Source organism: Thrips palmi, unplaced genomic scaffold (assembly GCF_012932325.1).
Source record: "Thrips palmi isolate BJ-2018 unplaced genomic scaffold, TpBJ-2018v1 HiC_scaffold_8, whole genome shotgun sequence".
Classification (NCBI taxonomy): Eukaryota; Metazoa; Arthropoda; class Insecta; order Thysanoptera; family Thripidae; genus Thrips; species Thrips palmi.
The window spans coordinates 9,790,929-9,804,653 of record NW_023144635.1 but is presented as its reverse complement, the minus strand read 5'-3'; the positions used below and the strand labels follow the sequence as shown (position 1 = coordinate 9,804,653).

Sequence of the window (13,725 nt, the reverse complement as noted above, 5' to 3'; positions counted from 1 at the left end):
TATTGTTCATGAAGAAAATACAAACCTCCAAGAATAATAACAAAGCCATCATCTAAGAAAAGAAGTTTTAAGAATGGGTGTCCCATTTACAAAGCAAGAATTGATTATCAACTTGGCATGCATAAAAAGTTTCAAGCGCAATAACATAGGCCCACCTATGCACAGAGAATTCAAGAACGCTTGCAAAGCAACAAATGATGACTTGTGACACTTGCATAAAAATAGATTCATTGACTTCCCTTTAAACAGATAACTACAGTATAGAGAATTCAAATGCGCTTCCAAGGCAACAATCGATGACTTAAGACACTTGCATAAAAATAGATACAATGACTTCCCTTTAACCGGGTAACTTTCTTTAACAACTGGTTCTACTCTGTAATAAAAAGAAAGAGAGAAATGAAATTGATAACCTTCGTAACATATGCAAATGTACAAACTTAGCAACTTCAAGAAAGGGTATCACATAGACTTGCAAAGCAACAATGATTACGATTGACAGTACAAAAAGGAATAATGTAACACTTAAGATAAAATTGATACTTTTAAGGACCTATAAAATAATTAATTCTGATCAATAGTTGATACCAGAAAGAAAAAGCAGAGCAATGTTGTAATCATGCCCATCGAGGACAGCTGAGAACAACAATCTCTTTTTCAGTGGCCCAGTTATTCAAAATGGATTCCAACAATTCCAAATTTTCAACAACTTTACCCCACACAAACATGCCTGTTTTAGGGACAGTGTTAGTAGGTTTCTTCACATAAATGGATAGTGGTTGCAGTGGGGATCTTGCTATACCAACAGATCCCTTGGCAAGTTTCACATTGTTGCTCTGAAAGAAAATATCAGTTCTTAAACTACCAGTCAGAGCTCCAACAACTTTTGGATAGAGCTTGACACCATTGAGGCCTTTGATTAAGAGGTCCTTCTTCTGCGATGGAATTGATTCGAGTACACTAATTGCAATTTGTCCTAACATACGGGACTTTTGACACACCTGAACCAGACAAGTGCCATTTGGGGAAGGGGAAATGCTAGTAGGGACTGATGCTGCAACATCACCACCAGCAGCACTTGGGACACCAACAGTCTCTGGCAAATCAAAGTCTTGGCGTCCAATGATTTTGAAAAGAGTATAATACAGAGCCTTGTGTTCATCTGACAGGTCCTCAGATGACATGTTTAGCTTAATTGACCAAGAATCAGCAGAACTTGATGGCTTGACAATTACTTCACAATCTGCTAATAGGTCAAGAAGAGATCCCTTCTTTTCAAGAGTTGGTAAGCGAAGCTTTGAACTTGATAAGAATGATTTCATCGACTCAAGAGAATCATCTTTTGGGGAGTTCTCAATTTCTGGAATGCTCTGAATAATTTTCACAATTTCATCCTTGGCGAAGCTGTGAGCTGTTACTTCCCGATCAGTGGTGGAGCTCAGATTTTTCATCACAGGTTTGATTGGGGCAAGCTTGACAACAAGTTGGTTTAGAATAGTCTCTTCTTTTTCAAGCTGACCCTGAACTTCTTCACACAAATCACCAATTTGTTCACTGATTATTTTCTTCATGCTGCAAATGGTATGACTGTCCTCACACTCTGCATCGGCACCTTTCTTGCAATCCAAACACCAAAACCTAGAAAGCAATAACACAATTGAAATGTAAAGAAAAGTATAACTATTTCCACCTTGGCAAAAAAGTTGCTTCTGTAAATGCAAAGACTAAATTACTACTTACGCCTTTTTCTTTGGAGGAGGAGCATTGTCCGTTGCTGAGAGTAGAATAAAGTTATCTGGCAAGTTCATTGGTGATCCTCGGAATGCCTGCAACACGAAGAAAATTCAAATTGAGAGCTGGAGATAGGAAGGGGATTTGAAGTCAGGAGAAGGTAATGTATATAGGTACTTACAATGCGACAATTTGGACACTTGTTGTCGCTGGCACAGAGGCATGATAAGCAAAACGTGTGGCCACATGGTATAATTTTCGGGCGGCGACTGTCTGCGTCATACCGCTCGAAGCAGACTTGACATTCTAACAACACATCTTCCATGATTGAGCCTAGAACAAGTAACACCATAAGACCGTTAGTGCTCATTTCCACGGACATGGCTGTTCGACATGAGACTAACCCTCCACCACAGAACAGACCAAATCAAGAGACAAAGAAAGAAGTCTTCAAACTTTAAGTTTTCAGTTAAAACCACAACATGGACATCCACAAGCAAGTCAAATGCAGCATTGATCGACTAACCTCGGCACACGCAAACTGATTACTGAGGGAGAAAAATCGACAGATATTGACAAGGAGTTCGAAAAGATGTGAGCGTTACACCAAATAAGGCAAATAAGTTGGCTTGAGGCCTGACATAACTTCTCTAACAACAGAATAGCGAGAGGCGTGACAGACTGATCAAACTAAACGCTCTAAAAGTGCAGCCTATGAAAGGATATGAGAAATTCGGAAGAAATCCCCCTCCCCCGCCCTCCCCTCCTCCTCGTGGCCTTGTAGGAAAAGAGGAAAGAGTGTCTATCCTAGATCCGGTTTCCGGTTGAAGTTAGAAAAATTCGAACGTGAACACCGTGAAGGATATATTCCGTAATGCCTTATGCCCAAGAGGGCTAAAGGCCTCTAATGGAGGAGGAAGTCAGCGTTCTGTGAAAACGCTAATGGTGGAAATGAAAGGTAAATACAAACTTCGATCCACTTTCTTTGCTTATCATTATGCACGATTTATTTTACACATGCACATTTAACATTTGGTTAAATAATAAAATATAATAAATATCACATGCCAAAATCATCAAATTTGACGTATCTTTACCAGTGCTGTTAAAGTTAATTTAACGATTAACGAAGTTATTTAACGCCGTTAACGTTAATTAACGAATTAACGTTAACTCGTTAAAGTAGTCAGAAAGTCTTAACGTTAACGAGTTAAGTTAAGTAGGAATGTTAACTTCTTAACGCCGTTAACGTTTACTTTGTTCATCTGTGTATGCATATTTTGCCGACATTTGGGTCATACAATATGTAGAAATTTGTCTTGGGTGAAAGAAATGAACAAACTGAATTTTTGTGAAAGGTTTCGAAAGTTAGTCATTTTTTGGCATCTTGAGGACTGAAAATCTGTCAAAAATCAAGAAATCACACAACGTCTTCGCTTCATCAAGAAGTAAAACTAACTTTAACTTCGTTAATGCGTTAATTTAACGTTAACTCGTTAACTAATGCTGAAGAGCCTTAACTTTAACGAGTACGTTAATTCGGTTAGGTTAACGGCTTAACTTTAACTCGTTAACAAAAAAAATTAACTTTAACAGCACTGATCTTTACATAAATACATACATTTCAAAGATACATACTCATGCTTGACTGTACATTGTCATTAGCGGTAAAAAAGCATGCTTATAATAATAATAAATTTTAAGTATCAATATACTTAGACAAAACAAGCACAATGCCATTTTGGCATAATCAGTCCCATTCATATCACATTTATAAAATAAAGTTTAGACTGTACAAAATTGATGGACTGAAGAGACAGAATAAATCTGCATTCAGCAATATTTTCAGAATGTCCTATTTGGACAGGCAGTACCACCATGTGTATGTGTGTGAGATGACATTGAAAAAATCCCAAGAAGTTTAATTAACCACGATGGATGGTTCCACAATGTAACAACATTAGATTTTACAAAGTAATCTGGAGAACTGACAAAAGAGATCTCTGCACTCATATGAAAACTCATGAGACAAATAACCACCAAATAAGACAGGGCCTGGTAACAGCTGTGTACACGCTTACAACACCAAGCTTCACGGTGAAAAATGCTTTAACATAATTCGGTAAGACTAAAATTGGTGTAAACTAAGAATGGAAGATTTGTTGCACAAACAAATGTTTCATTAACGACTGCCCTTTTCCATATTGGTTAACTAAAATGCATGACGGAGAGATAAGGCTGTGGAGAAAGACTGCCATTTAAGCATAGATGCTAGAAGTTACTTGAGTAAGGTAGAGTCCTAGAGTGGGCACTTCAGCAAAAATCTCACTCAATCCAACATGGAACCCACACACACAAGATAAGTTAAAAATATGAAGTAGGTATTCAATTTTTTTTAAAAAGAAAGAAATGGTGAGGTAAGACTTCTTGTTTAGAACAGAATTGGTGCCATATTTTTCAGTCAAAGATGCATGTGTTTCTCAATAAGGAAAAAAGGGACTTTCTGTTCAGAATCTCCTAAAATAACAGCAGTAATGAATCCCTGCGCACATAAATGCTCACCACAATGCGCCTGTTATAGGTGATATATACAACTACTTCATAGCAGCTATAATACCACTTACTGCTTTTGCCTTAAAAACTTGTGTCCCCAAATATTGACAGCCAAGCTCACACTGACCATTGCTTTGGCAAACCAAATAGAAGATCACAAACCAGGTGAGTTTATTAAATTGGTTAGAAGCCTGGTTTCCTAAATTACATCCAAAATACATAAATTGACTTGATTGATAGCCAAATTAAGTTGGTTTCAAAGAATCAAATATGATATAGGATGAAACATCTTAAAAATCCTCCATAAAACAGCCTTGAACATACATTTTCCACCACCAGTAAAGCAGCGATTTTCACAAATACATTGTTGCAGTCAGATTACAGTCCATTCGGTACTTTCGGTAGCCAACTACTTTGTCAAAACTCATCCAGCTGTATTCACAGAAATCAGTGACTTTAGATAATAAGACTAGAAGTTTGTTTGTGCATTCAAAAATGCACCATGAAAAATGATGTAAATAGAATGCAAGACAATATTTGTTGTAAATTACTCAGAAAAGCATTTAAAATTTAGGCTTAAGCAAAGAAGCTTGATGTAACAAATGCCGCTTTCTCAGTCTTCAATCTAAGTCTAAATCAGAGTATTAAAACACTACAAAAAAAAAACACAATTGTTATGTGCAGTTTAAGGCATTCCTAAATTTAAGTTGAGCCAATCAGACCTCCCTTATACCTAGGCTCATAAAATTCGACCTTGAAGGCACTGTATGTACATTGATTATGCTGCAATTAAACTAAGTGGGAAGTTATTAAGTAGAAATTATTTTGCCAAACTGCTGGACAGGCTTAAGAAACACTTCACAATCAATCTTTTTGAACTAGAAAACAGCAGCATGCTAGCACAAAGGATTAAAAAACTTCGAGTAGGAATTTGGAAATTATTGAGTAGCAAAATATATTAGATCAAAATATTTCGATTTCAACAGTCAGATGAAACTTTGTTCTACTGAACCTCTCTATTGGGAAGGTTCTCATACAATGTGATACTTATAAAACTTGGCATGCATTTATGAAAGTCTGGTGTAGTGCAGGGTTTTCATGACATCAGAAGGTCACATAATATGTATGAATGTCCCCTTAACAAAACTCTTAAGAAAAAGCACCAGTTATATAGCAGCGTTTCTGATACAAAGTGGAGTCACCATGTAGCATATTCGGGCCCTTAAAGCTCACCAAATTTAGACAATTCAGAGTCTTATTCTATCGAGGTTTGCTGCAGTATCTTCTAAACTGCAATATAAAATTAATATAAAGCTCCCTAATACACCTTGGCTTGGTCCTTGGCACATAAACAATTGTCTACTAGAAGAATTGGTTTGGAAACTGTTGCAATTTCTGAGGATGAAACAACAATTATATTATCTGATCATTCCATTTAAATCAGATAAAAAGGTTAGTTGAAAGACACTTGGTGATCATCAACCTCAGTCCATTAATGTCAACCAAATCACAACTTTAATTGCCATCTGTTTGAGTCTGAGGACATAATTGGCCGAGTACCTCTTCATACTCAGCCATATTGCTTTCAAATGCTTCCAATTGTTCTGTTAAATCTTCTACTTGTTGAGCAAGGGTAGGAACTTCCTGAAATGTCCGTAGAGGAGGAGCACTTTGACATTCTCTGTAAAATGCTCCTAAATCACTGTTTGCATTACTGCCAGCAAAAGGAGTTTTCTGAAAAACAAACAAAAAGAAACAAACATCAACACCAAATTTTCAACTCTTGAAAGGTGCACTAGTTTAACTTCTTAATACAACATTAGTATTAGATGTTACAAGTAGAATAAATGGGGCATCTGTAGATCAGAACATCAGGTCTCGCTTTTTTTCCAAAGAATGGTAAGTCTCTGTAACACTTACGAGGATCCCCATGAGTGTCAAAGGGATAGAACAAGAAAATGGACAAAAGCAGTACTGAAGGGGTGGTGACTGATCGTCACAGTTAAGCAGGTTCAACTGCATTGTATAAATTAAGAGTGTGTTATAAATACTATAACAGAAAATTCAAGAAATGGTGGAGGAATTTTTCTATGTTAGTCAACTACAAAATATTACCAAGTCTACCATAATGAAGTCTTCATTAGCAGAAGCGAGAGAACAGCTTGATCGACGAGAGTTTGATGCTGAGACTGCTCGAGGTGTAACATTTCCGTTTGAATCACTACTCAATTCAGAATTATCATCTGGGAGAGGAGTATTGATTGCAGTGTTAGTGATAGCCTCTTGTTTAGAGAACTGTGTTGTCAACACAGGCATTTGTAATGGTGAGCCCTAGGAGGAATCAATCAATGAATCAACCGACATCACAAAGAGATAGAACCCATCCCCCCAAAAAACAAGTAAAGAAAACAAGACAGTTGACTTCTTACCTGAGGAGGTGATTGTTGTCTAGGCAAAAGTAAGCTACTAAAAGGAACATCTGGAAAAACCAGATCAACATCTCCAGAAGGTGCAGTGGGCCTGCTGTTGTCAGCAAATGCACCCACTTTAATAGTTTCACTAAGTGAGGTAGTATTGTCCTCTGTATTCAACAGTGAGCTTGCAACACTAAAATAACAAGAAAACATCATTTATTAACGTGGTATCTCAGAGCAAATGGGACTGTGACCCTTGTTTGAAAATGATGGGACACTAAATAAAAATGTATTTACCTTTCTCTTCGAGTGACGATTCGAGGACTCAGGTCTGGTCTGAAATGATCTGATTTCAGCATAATTGATGTATCTCGTCCCGTATGCTGAGGGCTAATTGTCATTTTCGTTCGATATGCAACTGACAACTGCAGGGTACCGACAGGGGTACTCAGCTGGCCAACGCGAACCTGGCTATACCCCTCCCCTAAAATAATTTCTCAGTTAGAAAAAGATTTCAATAGGCTTCATATTTGCAATACATTCAATTAAGTTAATTAAGATAAATTACCTAAATTGTGAAATTGAGGTTCACCCACATAAATCCGATAACAGATAACAAAAGAGTCTGGACCTTGCCTTCGAGACAATTTGTAGGCAGGGGTACATCTTGTCACTGATACTAATGATTTTAACAGAATACTCATTCTATTATAAACAGTGTAGGTTACTCTGACCTGAAAAGAGAAGGAACAAAACATCAACAAATAATGAGAAAATAAAGATAAACCATAAACCATGAATGTTTTGATAAAGACTTACCGAAGGATCACAGTGATCAGGCAGCATACCTAAACACCATGTTTCTAACATCATGGTGTCCCCTTCCACAGTCTTCAGGGAAATTTCAACACAAAGCGGTAGGCGAGCTGTGGCAACTTCACCACAAAGTACTCTTTTCGCTTCTGACAAAACCTCAGGTAAATCTTTGATTGCCAAATTGAACTGAAAAAAAATCAGTAAAGAAAGACAAGCTATAGAACAAACGATCGTAAAAACACAGTGATTTTTTTAATGTAAACATCCAAGGGTACATGTATCCTAGCCGTCATAGAGAAGGTTAGGATTCTTCCAAACACTTTACACAGTATAATGTAATATATTGTGATGCAAAGAGATAGCTAAAATAATAAGCATCAATAATTACCCAATCCGTTCCTGATGAATGGGGCTTGCACTTTGTATGTACTTTCTCTCCCAGGCGAGACTGAACAATGATCTGAGCAGCTTTCAGTGCAAGGAACTTGGTGAAGGTGTCTAAGTCCTTTTTGTCTTGCAGTCCCAATTTTACTGCAGCCATTTCCAAGACTTTATCTGTTATCCTCAAGAGGATCCATAAGTTTGAAAACAACACTCCACCCCTGTCAGACAGAGCTCCCAGAAGCTGACATCGACATCCCACGATAGTGGGATGGGTCTTGTGGGATGCGACACTGCTGATTTGATCTGCGTAGCGCTTCAAAATAGGACAACATGTGCTATCGCTAGGACCCTGCTGGGGTTGTCGCGTTCACGACAAGCTTATCACCAGATCGCCAGGCCCACTCCCCCGCACGATGGCCTCAAGTGGCCTAAAGCAAGCCGGGGATGGAGATTCAGAGGAGGCGTGCTAAAAGTAGCCACGGTTTCGCCACGACGGCGAAGAATCCAGGAACAGGCATCGGACTCCTTGGGCATAGTTCTTCTCGTAGCGCGCCGCGATGAGCGAGACGACCGGGCTTGTCCTCCGGACGACACCAGCCGATCTCTCACAACACGAGAAACAGAAATAGGAAATTCCATTCACTCCATGACACTACGTGACTCGCGCGAGGGCACGATGACGATGATGATCAATCGGACGCGTGCGAAAACGAGCCCTCCGCATCTGTCTCTTTCTCTCTCTACGTCGGTCTCGGGAGTTGAGAGAGAGAAGGTCACAGCACTTCCGTGGCTGTTTGCCCGCTTCAAGTGTAACAACTGCGGGGAGTTTAAAAATGAGAAAGAGCTTCATTTACACAGCACTGACAGGCATTTTATTTCCCTCAGTTGACAAATATAACGAATTAAAAACTAGAGAATTGCAGGACAATGAAAGAACACTGCACATCAACACCAAAAAAAAGATACAAGCCAAGGGAAAACTATCCCTCAGTGCCAGCCTGGTCTCGCGCTAAATTTTGAATTCGTGCTCCCAACCAGCTCCCAAATTTAAGTTTTCAGAATTTTTGAAAGGCGCCAAACTAAGGTCCCATTCTTCTTTTGATTTTTCTTCAAAAAATGTAAATTGGCTTTAGTCACATTAATAAATATTCACATGAAAAGTAAACATGCACATTTAAAAAAAAATTAAACTTATGTAGTTTTCTAAAATAAATAAAAAAGCCCAAATCACATTAATTGTGTCACCCAGAAATCAAGGTAAATATGACCAGTCAATAGGTTTCTTCCCTGACTTTTTTAAGAAGTCATTGCACAGAGAGAAGTGTTTGCATCCTAGAAATCCTCTATGAGCAGATAGTGGCGAGGGATGCACAGTTTTCAGAATGTGATGCTTCTTCTTATCAACTACAGAACCTTTCTTCTGAGCATAGGAGCCCCACAACAAGAACACAACATTACGTCCATTTTCACTTATATACTTTATCACAGCGTCAGTTAGTTGCTCCCAGCCCTGGTCTTTGTGCGAATTTGGTGAATTTGCTCTGACAGTGAGGCAAGCGTTCAGAAGAAGAACACCTTGAACAAATAGACGAATGACATTCATAAAGCAATGCACACTTAAATTTATTTGCTTTTCTTTTTTAATTACCTTGTTGAGCCCATCCATCCAAATACCCATGCTTCGGTGCAACAAAGCCCGGAATGTCAGTACTCAGTTCTTTGTACATGTTAAGAAGACTGAAAAACATACAAAGACCCATACAATGATAAGAACGGCTACAGATTAGGTCAAAGTTTATAAAGACAGGTAAAGAAAAATAAATCGTTACCTGGGAGGAGGAGTAACTCCTTTTGGTACACTAAAGCATAACCCTGACAAAACGTTCATTATCATTAAAATGTCAAAATGAACATAGTGATTGGCAATGTCAGAAATACTTACCATGAGCTTGTCCTGGATTATGATATGGATCCTGGCCAAGTATTACAACTTTAATCTCCTTGATGGGGACTTTGGTAGTCCACGTCCAAACTTGATCCGCAGGTGGGAACACAGGTCCTCTTTGACGTTCTCGTGATACAAACTCGCTTAGCTGCAATGGAAGGAGGTAACTATAAGCTTAAATATCTTAAATGTTGACAACAGCTCTATCAAAGGACAATATTCGCACATGCATACCTTAGAAAAATATGGTTTCTGAAACTCGGAATGGAGTGCAAAAAACCACGACGATCCGATAGAATGATGAAGGGCAGGTGTCTTCGCAACTTGACTCTTAATTTTGGCAAGGCACTGCAATGGTGTAATCATTCCAAAGGGAGACATTACTTTCTTATCTGGGTTGACTTTGTTAGGTGGCGTACACAGTAATGCATTTGAAGCGTTAGGATCGTTTTCTTTCAAGTCGGAATTTTGACTCTTTGCATCAGGATTATCATCAGAAGCAGTCTTTACATCACTTGGCGCTGGAGTTTCCTCTTGAATGATGGAATCGGCGATGTCAGAGGAAGTCTTCTGAACAGATGTTGCATCCACTTTCATCCTCTTTGAGTCGTTCTCAGAAACGTCGCCAGATGCATTCAACAGGTTTGCTTCGGTTGACGTACGCTTTTTCTGCACCGGTTTGAAGAAAGACATAAGATTTTTCTGAGACATCGTACAAATGAGTCTATTTTACATGAACAACAACCTTCAAGAGTTCGAAACCAACGCAACGATTCATGTGAATGAAATAACCATGCGTTCACACTTCGTTCGGATGGGTTAGGGCCTGGTTCCCGCCAGCAGAAAGCATTTAAAAAACAAAAACTCGTAGAACAACACACCACCACTTCACAGATAAATACTCAGGCCACTTAAGTGTCATGAAATGAACAGCACGCTTGAAAGAGAAATCATTTATGTAAAGACCTACTAATGACAAAATCTTGATTTATTTTCTTTCTAAATAGAAAGAAAAGTCGTGCATATAGATTCGTTTTTTAAGAAACGGGGTTGCAGGCCCTTAGCTCGACAAGCGACGATCGTCTGCGTATCAAAACAGGCGGGAACATTCAAATAGTGTTTTCATAGCGAGCCATAGGGATGAATGTTTAGAGACTTTAAATGGCGCGTCGGTTTAGAGGAAGGAGAACGTACGTTTGTAAGCGCGCAGCACGCATACAAGCTGCCTGCGGGCATGGAGATTGCTTTAAAACAATTTGTCCGCATTGGAAGCGCCTGCTGGGTAGGCAACCAAACCACCCCAAACGTTCTTTAATTTCCCCAAACTTTCGTTAATACGAATCCCTTGCCCTATACTATCACAACCAAATTCAAACAGAACACAACTCAATCATAGTGCGAGGTGGCGCTTCTTAAAGACCTTCTCCGGGCGCGCCCAAGGACTAACCCGCCCCAATGCAGGACCAGCGAGTCCGAAGGTTGCCCTTAAAGGAAGAACATTGCAGAAAAACGAACCAAGACCCGCAGGATTGAACACCTGGCGCGTTCGTTGAGCGTAGACTGAAGCCCCTGACAGGTCGGCCACCAACACCACACGAATGCGAGTTCGGTGGCCGACCTCGACCTTTTGGAGGTTTGAATGAAGACTTTGAAGCTGTGAAGACAAGCCAGCGATGGACTGCCTGGCTGCCTATCCTCGGGGTGGACACAAAGACCCACTGAAACAACAACAACAACACTGCGAGTGGCGCGCCACCGCGGTGGTGGTGGTGGAGGGAGGTGTTGTGTACCAGCAGCGCATCATCGCGTTGTAGTTTCAAAGCCACGCGCCCAAGCGTGTCTGGGGGTCTAGGGCCTGCAACAGGCGGGCAGCAAGCTCGGTCGCTACACTACACTGACATTGACTATCGCGAATGTGAATGTGAATGCGAATGCGAATCGATCCCCGAAATCCCCAGGGCGTGCCGCGGCGCCGCGGCGTGCCGATATCGCCCAATCGCCGGGCGGCGCGGCATTAATGGCAGTGAGAGGAGGGCCTGCAGACTGATTCCGAGAGCCCTTTTCGTCGCTCCGTCCCTCTCGCACTCACGGGGCGTCCCGACTGGGTGCGGGAGAGACAGAGCGACGAAAACGGCACTCGGAATCAGTCTGCCGCCCTGCCCTGCACTGCCGGGCGGGTGGCTGATTCCGCGCATCGCCACCGTCGCCCTGTCTCTCTCGCACCCGCCGTGGGCGTGTCGCGGCGCCAGCTAGACACAGTCCTGTGCTCCAATATTCATGAGTCGCGGGAAGTAATATCCGCCACACAAAGGGACACCATGGACGACACGTTTCGGCGCCACTCGGCGCGACGCGACACGTGTTCCCAGCGGCAGAGGCAGCCAAGGGAGAACACAGAGCAGCACACTTCACTCGGAAGCCGCAGTCGGAAGCCCGTGCAAAATTCGGAACTCATGCATATTCCTCCGGATTCGGAGTCAAAACACAAACAAGGGGCCTGGAGGGGGTGGGTGGGGTTCGACAATATTTCTATTTTGTCTTTGGGGGAAGATGATTTTTCTGAGGAGCCGCGCGGGCCGTCCGGCGTGGTGACGTCACCGCGCGTGCCGGCCGCGACTTCATGACCGAAACACGAACCGGGGGATATGGGAGGTAACTCGCCTTGCATTGCGGGGAGCATGCACGAGCCCGACTACGATAAAGCCCTACGACACCGGCCACTCCACCGTGCATTGCTGTGCATCCGAAGTTCGGCGGCACGGAGCGCCTGCCAGGGTTGCGGGTAGGCCATCCCGCCGCACGCGCTTGCCTCGCGCTTGCCTACCGCGCAGGCGCTCCAAGGCGCAGGGTGGGCCAGCCCGCCGCACGCGCTTGCCTCGCGCTTTCCTACCGCGCAGGCGCTCCAAACAATCGACTTGAGCACGAAGCTTTTTCATCACACCTTTACCTTGGATGATTCAAAAACCTTAAAAGTCGAGTAACCAAACTGAAACAGCGAGTGTAATGAAAGTGTACCGGGGACAGTCAAACGGAAGGGTCGCTGCCGCGACAGTGTCGATCGCAGCAGAGGCGACGGTTTCTGCGTGAAGAGACAGAGACCAGAGAGACCAGCGGCGGGGACCGAAATTTTCCCCGCGCGCGTCACGGTACGTCACGGCAGACCACGCCACGGCACGTTCGGGCGGCACGCCAGAGGCACGCCAGAGGCTCGCCCGCGTGCATTAAATACGGCGGCCGCGTGGTGGCCGCGTGCTCCTCGGTGCTCCGCGTGCGCGGGGAGGAGCGTGGCGGCCACCGCGAGCACGGCCAGCACCGCCAGCACCGCGAGGGCCGGCTGGCTCCGCTCGCTCCGCGGCCAGGGCACCGCGGGCACCACCGCGGGCACGACGCACCTCGCGCCTCGCCTCCGCTTCGGACAAAGCGCGGCAGCGCGGCGCCACCGAAATAACCAAACGAGCAACGAGCCTTCCCGAGTCGCAACGCGCCTTGCCGCCTTCGTGCCTTCCGAGGAAACCAATTATAGGTCCTTTGATTGGCCAGGCCGCTGCACAGTGGGCCAGAAGACCGGCACCGGCGGCCGAAACTCCAGAGGCGTTTTGAGCTCTAGAGTCGCTAACGAGGACTCGAACCGAGCGTGTGACCCCACCGTTGGATGCCTCGTTCGGAGGGCAATCCATTGGTGGGGTCGCACGTTCGGTTTGAGTCCCGTTTAGTGACTCTGGAGCTCAAAACGCGGCCGGGACTTTGACCGCCTCCGCCGGTCTTCTGGCCCACTGTGCGCTGGCCGTGCACCGCAGTGGCGATGACGCCGCCAGCGGCCAACAGGTGTCTTTCTGACTACGACTCCTCTCTAATCAGCCTGCCTGCGAAAACACGGGGAAT

The 13,725-nt window shown here is 43.1% G+C and overlaps 3 protein-coding genes across 8 annotated transcripts; all 3 read right to left on the bottom strand.

Annotated features, from left to right (window-relative positions):
• Positions 1-361: 361 nt before the first annotated feature.
• LOC117653622 (E3 ubiquitin-protein ligase TRIM32-like) lies at positions 362-2,464 on the bottom strand. Of its 2 annotated transcripts, none has more exons than XM_034399419.1 (4): positions 2,258-2,464; positions 1,913-2,064; positions 1,741-1,826; positions 362-1,638 (listed from the first exon to the last, which is right to left on the bottom strand). In XM_034399419.1, exons 2-4 carry the CDS (start codon positions 2,054-2,056, stop codon positions 618-620), a joined length of 1,251 nt encoding a protein of 416 aa, XP_034255310.1. In that variant the 5' UTR covers positions 2,057-2,064; positions 2,258-2,464; the 3' UTR covers positions 362-617. The 2 variants fall into 2 exon arrangements, with proteins under 2 accessions (XP_034255310.1, XP_034255311.1); XM_034399420.1 differs by lacking the exon at positions 2,258-2,464 and adding an exon at positions 2,155-2,244.
• Positions 2,465-3,632: 1,168 nt separating this feature from the next.
• On the bottom strand, positions 3,633-8,610 carry LOC117653303 (autophagy-related protein 13 homolog). 2 transcript variants are annotated; one of them, XM_034398899.1, is made up of 7 exons: positions 7,903-8,610; positions 7,518-7,700; positions 7,267-7,432; positions 6,996-7,182; positions 6,714-6,891; positions 6,400-6,615; positions 3,633-6,018 (listed from the first exon to the last, which is right to left on the bottom strand). In XM_034398899.1, exons 1-7 carry the CDS (start codon positions 8,053-8,055, stop codon positions 5,800-5,802), a joined length of 1,302 nt encoding a protein of 433 aa, XP_034254790.1. In that variant the 5' UTR covers positions 8,056-8,610; the 3' UTR covers positions 3,633-5,799. The 2 variants fall into 2 exon arrangements, with proteins under 2 accessions (XP_034254790.1, XP_034254791.1); XM_034398900.1 differs by having other exon boundaries at positions 6,409-6,615.
• A 137-nt stretch (positions 8,611-8,747) lies between these two features.
• Positions 8,748-10,708, bottom strand: LOC117653304 (uracil-DNA glycosylase-like). Of its 4 annotated transcripts, XM_034398904.1 has the most exons (7): positions 10,649-10,708; positions 10,354-10,512; positions 10,078-10,191; positions 9,841-9,991; positions 9,728-9,770; positions 9,547-9,635; positions 8,748-9,473 (listed from the first exon to the last, which is right to left on the bottom strand). In XM_034398904.1, the coding sequence occupies exons 1-7, from the start codon at positions 10,691-10,693 to the stop codon at positions 9,151-9,153; spliced, it is 924 nt and encodes a 307-aa protein (XP_034254795.1). In that variant the 5' UTR covers positions 10,694-10,708; the 3' UTR covers positions 8,748-9,150. The 4 variants fall into 4 exon arrangements, with proteins under 4 accessions (XP_034254795.1, XP_034254792.1, XP_034254794.1 ...); XM_034398901.1 differs by having other exon boundaries at positions 10,078-10,512; XM_034398903.1 differs by having other exon boundaries at positions 10,078-10,512; positions 10,589-10,687.
• Between the last annotated feature and the right edge of the window lie 3,017 nt (positions 10,709-13,725).